Source organism: Frankliniella occidentalis, unplaced genomic scaffold, assembly GCF_000697945.3.
Source record: "Frankliniella occidentalis isolate FOCC.00 unplaced genomic scaffold, Focc_3.1 Scaffold155, whole genome shotgun sequence".
In the NCBI taxonomy this organism is placed as follows: Eukaryota; Metazoa; Arthropoda; class Insecta; order Thysanoptera; family Thripidae; genus Frankliniella; species Frankliniella occidentalis.
Genome location: NW_026267281.1, coordinates 190,450 through 195,766, shown reverse-complemented (window position 1 = coordinate 195,766; position 5,317 = coordinate 190,450). Strand labels below are relative to the sequence as shown.

The window sequence follows — 5,317 nt, the reverse complement described above, 5'->3', positions numbered from 1 at the left end:
CGAGGCCAGCGGCGGCCATGGCGATGATCCAAGTCTATTTCCGATGCGAAAGCAAAGCGCCCCCCCCCCCCCGCTCGTTCTCGTCGGTCCCATCTCCTTTTCTTTCACTCTCACTCTTTCGTTCACGGCCCGGCCGTGCCCCCCTCCTCGTCGTGTCTGTACACCGATGCCTTTCTGTGCTGGTCGTTTGTTTTCTGCACCTCCTCCCATCCGCTCCTTACTTCCTCTACACATGTTACACCCGGCACATTTCACATGCAGATCAAATCATTAAAACTCTGATGGGGCATATGTGGCACATTCTCTCACTCTGTCTCACCCTCTTATGAAGTTCACCTGGAGATTGAGGGGCACGCCCTGTGAGCTATGATTGACAAACCGTTTTGATGGCACCGCGAAAGAGTGTGATCAAAACTGAGCTCTAACTTGGACACTTTTTTGACAGCACACAGTATACAGATTCAATGGCAGACATCCTGTGGTCTGCCACCAGCCGGCGTTGATTTCCAATTCGGATCCGAATCACATCCATCCACTGTCGCCCAGTCCTGGCGCGGACCTCGGCCGTCCCTGTCCCACCCCTCCACCGTCATGTGGCCTTCATGTCCTTGGCACCCTGCTCCTGCCCCCCCTCTCCTCCCGGCCGCTCGGGCAGGTGTTGCACAGGCTGTGTGTTGACGGTACAATGTTAGTGCGTGCAGTGCGGTGGTCGCGGGGCTGTCTTTCGCCGCCCCGCTCGCCCTGCCCCGCCCCGCCCCGCCCGCCCCACGCTGCGGCGGGCCCACGGCGGGCCCCGCGGCGGACAGCTGTGCGCTGGGCCGCCCGAGTCAGTCGTCGTGTGATGCCGCTGGCATGGTGAGGTGGCGGGCGCTGCCGCTGCTGCTGCCGCTGATGCTGTCGCTGCTCGTCGCCGCCCTGGTCACCGCGGACGGCCAGGCGCCCATCAAGTGTCCCCCGGGTATGCACCAGTGCGAGATCAGCAACCAGGTTAGTGCCGCCAAACACACACACACGTGGCGAGCGCCGCCGTGGCGCGCGCGGAACAGTGGACTCGTCTGACGCGCCGCCGGGCCGCGGCTGAGACACTTTGTGAAGGGGTAGGGTTGCAGCGTCACGCGCCGTAGCAGCAGCGACACGCCCTTGGAGGCTGTGACTCCACCGCAGAGAGAACTCGGCCGTCACTTTTACACACGTATGTTCGTTGCAAACTTAAGTGGTTGACAAGTCGACGAATGGAAAGTGTATTCTCAGATTAATATTTACATAGTAAGCGAGACTGGGACGTCTTGAGTTTCATTTTGAACACTTTGCTAGACGCCTTGAAGAGTTAACGAGCCCGCTATGGTCTTTTCCTTAGTGACGCCTAGTCCACGTAGGTTTGCTCCGTCCGCCAATCTCAGGTGACAAGTAGCTCAGCACGTGTAGTTAGCGTCACCCGGTGGCCCCGCTCCCTGCTGTAGGTCGTGTCTACGGGGTGCCCGGCAATAGTCGAGTAGCACGCAGAGGTCACTGTTATGACGGGAGACATTCTGCTTGCTTCAATGTATGTCACATTTGTAACCCTTACGGCAAGAGTGAAAATAAGAGGGAGGGGGCGGAATTTACGTTCTATTCAATGTAATAGCTACCGGCAAATAAAATTCCCAATCGGCCCGATGAGATGTGTGTGTGTGTGTGTGTGTGACAGTGACAACAAAGCGACAGTCTACATTTTTGTGACACTACAGTATGTCACGACTATTTCCTTTAGGTACATGGTAAGAGCGGGATCACAATGGGGAGTCTTTAGACGCCTGTTTATTTTGGCGATCAGTTCTATCAAAGACTTAAACTGGAACTAACCATCATAACAACCAGTAAGAGATGTTTATATTTTGCTAAGACTAGGGGATCGTGCAGAAAGTAAGTAGGGTCTCGCTGATTCATACGCAAATTACGGGAGCACGGCGCCTGCGATACTCAGGGTAGGCCACCCCGCAGGACACGCATGCACTGCAGGCAACATGTTGCCTACCTATCAGGCGCTATGAGAGCTTGCACAGGCTGAACTTGACAAGTTCGTAACAACAGACGTACTTTTAGGATGATTTCCAATCAATAGGCTAAAACAGGGGGTAGCGGTGTATTGGGCACAGGATGGATACTCATGGGTATTTCGATATGGAAATAATTCGTTTTGACACTGTTCGAGCGCTGAAAGGGATTAGTTTTCATAATGTACTGTAGAACTCCACAAGTGTCGCAGTTTGTGAGGCAAGTCACTCATCCCCTTCCTGTCTTCCTCTCCGCAGACCAAGTGCTTCCTGCCGGACGCGCTGTGCGACGGCGAGCCCGACTGCGCGGACGGCTCTGACGAGGCGGGCTGCGCGTGGTGCCGGCCCGGCAGCCTGCTGTGCGGGGGCCGGTGCGCGCGGCGCTGCGACGGCGTGGTGGAGTGCGAGGACGAGCGCGACGAGGCGCCGTGCCCGCACTGCCGGGGCGGCGCCGTGCTGTGCGCCGGCCGCTGCGTGCGGCTGTGCTCCTCCAAGCAGGACCCGCAGCCGGCGGGCTGCGTCTGGCGCTGCAACGGCATCGTGAGTATAGCATCACACACGTCACCGGGCAAAAACGGCTCGTTCCAACAAACTGTCGGCTTTTCCTTAGAGCACAAAATTTTACCGCCAAAATCGAAGAAATCAGTGGTGTTCTGATAGCGTAAAACTCACATTAAGTTCTGTTCTAGTATCCTATAGTAACTAAAACCGTACAAAAGTTAGCTTGATTGTGCATTATTGAAGATGTTTCCAGTTCGTGATTTTGAGTGAGGATGCTCATACGTTGTGGTTGTGCGCAGGCTGAGTGCGAGGACGGCGGCGACGAGCGGCTGTGCTCGCGGTGCGGCGAGGGCCCCGAGGCGGCGGGGGCGTGGAGCCCGGGCGCCGACCGGCCGCTGGACGGCTGGAGCCCCAGCTGGACCGTCGGCTGGACCAGGGGCCGCGGGCCCGTGGAGGACCTGTCCTGCGGCCGGCCGTCCCCGGCGCGCGAGCTTGGCATGCCCAGGCCCTTCCACAACGTGACGTGCGGCCGGCGCTGCGACGGCGTGGCCCAGTGCGCCAACGGCTGGGACGAGCGCCACTGCGGGCGCGCCTGACGGCGGCGGGGGTGGGCACCGCCGCACCAACATGGCTGTGATGTACAACGGCACGCGAATCTCAGAGGTGGACGAGCAGGTGAGTGCGGGGCAGAATCACTGGCAGATAAGATTCGGGGACGCGTGGAGCAAACAAAGGCGCGGGAGAAGGGACAACAGGGTTTGGCGACAGGAAAAGACCGTACTGAAAGCTGGGAAATTGACGTTTTGAAGTTTATCGCCAAAAAGTAAAAATCTAAAAAAAGGGGGAAACATCGTAAGAGTGGCTGAGATAAGTTTTGTACAGCTTTGTGATGTATGTCCTCTCTAGTCAGAATACATCGTGTGCTTATCTCATTGTTAGCGTGTGTCTCTTATTCCTCAACCGTATCGAAGCCGTCGGACCTCCTAACGATCTCTACTCTTATCATTGCAGGTCGGAGGCCATCCGCCCGGACGGCAGCGGGGTGCTTGCTTGACGCGGGGCCTCCAGAAACCCCCCCGGGCCACCTCACCCGGGCGTCGACGGCCTGCAGCAGGCGGGCGCGCCAGCAAGCGTGTGCACTGTGATAAGACGTCAACAAAGCGCTGACGAGTCAAAGGCCACCGCACGAGCCTGTGTGATTGGATGGGTGGGTGAGTGAGTGAGTGAGTGAGAGAGCGTGAGGAAGAGTGAGTGTGAGTAGGTGTGCCAGTGCGCTTTTCAAACCAATTCTAGTCCCTTTTGCCTCTCCAGCTCGAGCCTGTACTTGTCAAAAAGCGCCAAACCGCGTTTTGCACATTGGACTCAAGCCTCATTTTTAGCCAAATGATTTCTCATACTTACGTCCCAAAACAAAGGGGACGCTCTGTATAGACCGACCTACCTTCCTTGGGGTACAAATGCCGTTTAAATAAGGCTGGAGGGATTGCGGTAAGTCAACCCGCATGAACAGTTCTGAGGCATTATTTTAGATTTAATGTTATTTTTAAGTGTTAAGACTTTTGCATCCAAAATATTGAATGTCTTGTATTCCAAACATCTTTTTCTTTGTCTGTTGTATTTTTATAGTTTGTTACCAGTTTACACTGTGTTTCCGCCATTTTGTTTTAATCCAAAAGTCCTCAACCACAATCAGAATGAGGAGAACAAGTAAAACAGCAATCAGTTCCGCGACAACTTCCGTTTCGATGACGATACACCAACAAAACTTTGCATTCGCCGCGGCCGGGCTGCTATGTGCGCAGCGCGAGGCGAGCCGGCAGACGAGACCCCACTCTGAGCCACTTCACCTGCCCCGCCGCACCCCGCCACCCCGCCACACCACACGTCGGCTGCAGCCAGGCCCGTATGATAACTTGTCTGGTTGGTCTGTGCCCTCTCGGCTAGGGCTAGGCCAGGGCTGGGCGAGTGGGGGAGGGGAGGTCAAACAGCCACGCTATCACGCCTCGCACCCCCCCCCCCTTTCCTACGGCAAAAATCTCTCTCTCTCTCTCTCTCTCTCTCTCTCTCTCTCTCTCTCTCTCTCTCTCAGGAAGTCGGTGTCCGCTGCCAAGACTCGCAGCCTTGAGTCAGCCGCGGCCGCGCGCGAACTTGTACCAACACCATAGCGTCGCTCGCAAAAATATATTTATACACCGAGTCGTAAAACGGGAAGAGTAGTGCAGCGGCGGCGTGCCACCTGGGGGGAGGAAGGGGGGCGGGTGCACCGTGCAAAACGATGCTCAAGACACAACTGACTTTATTTTAGGAGAAATACAATTTCTCTCTCGTTTAAACAAACTGTGGGTTTAGATATCATAACGAATTGCGATTCAAACAAATTACTGGGGGATGGATGACCTAGATATACCTCCACTCACCCAGATGCAATGGACCAAACGAAAATAATTTCGTCAAATTTATGACACACAGGGTGAATCAATGTAGTGCGAAACGTTTTACGTGTCATGTCATGTACACGCAACTTGTTTTTTGCTCTTCAATTTAAAATGTGAAACTTTCCTTGGTATGGAATGCACATTTTAAATGGGTGTCGGATTGAAAGATATTCAACCCTAAAATGTTGCACGTTGATACGAATTGATAAACATGATAATATGACCTGTAAAGCTGTTCAAGAAAATCGTTTGGTTCTAGCAGGTGTCCCTAGACGAGCAAGATACAGCGCAGTCGGCAGCCGTGTTATGGAGACCGGACTACGGGAGAGAGGGGAGGCGCGCGCGCGC

General features: G+C 55.0%; 1 protein-coding gene across 1 annotated transcript; it reads left to right on the top strand.

Annotated features, from left to right (window-relative positions):
* The first annotated feature begins 792 nt into the window (after window positions 1–792).
* Window positions 793–4,175, top strand: LOC113202307 (LDL receptor repeat-containing protein egg-2-like). Its single transcript, XM_026416464.2, has 4 exons — window positions 793–987; window positions 2,292–2,573; window positions 2,834–3,209; window positions 3,546–4,175. The coding sequence occupies exons 1-3, from the start codon at window positions 853–855 to the stop codon at window positions 3,128–3,130; spliced, it is 714 nt and encodes a 237-aa protein (XP_026272249.1). The 5' UTR covers window positions 793–852; the 3' UTR covers window positions 3,131–3,209; window positions 3,546–4,175.
* The last annotated feature ends 1,142 nt before the right edge of the window (window positions 4,176–5,317 follow it).

Coding starts and splice junctions, on each gene's coding strand:
- LOC113202307 (XM_026416464.2), top strand. CDS start 853: ATGGTGAGGTGGCGGGCGCTGCCGCTGCTGCTGCCGCTGATGCTGTCG. Junction 988..2,291: donor AGTGCGAGATCAGCAACCAG/GTTAGTGCCGCC, acceptor TCCTCTCCGCAG/ACCAAGTGCTTCCTGCCGGA. Junction 2,574..2,833: donor TCTGGCGCTGCAACGGCATC/GTGAGTATAGCA, acceptor GGTTGTGCGCAG/GCTGAGTGCGAGGACGGCGG.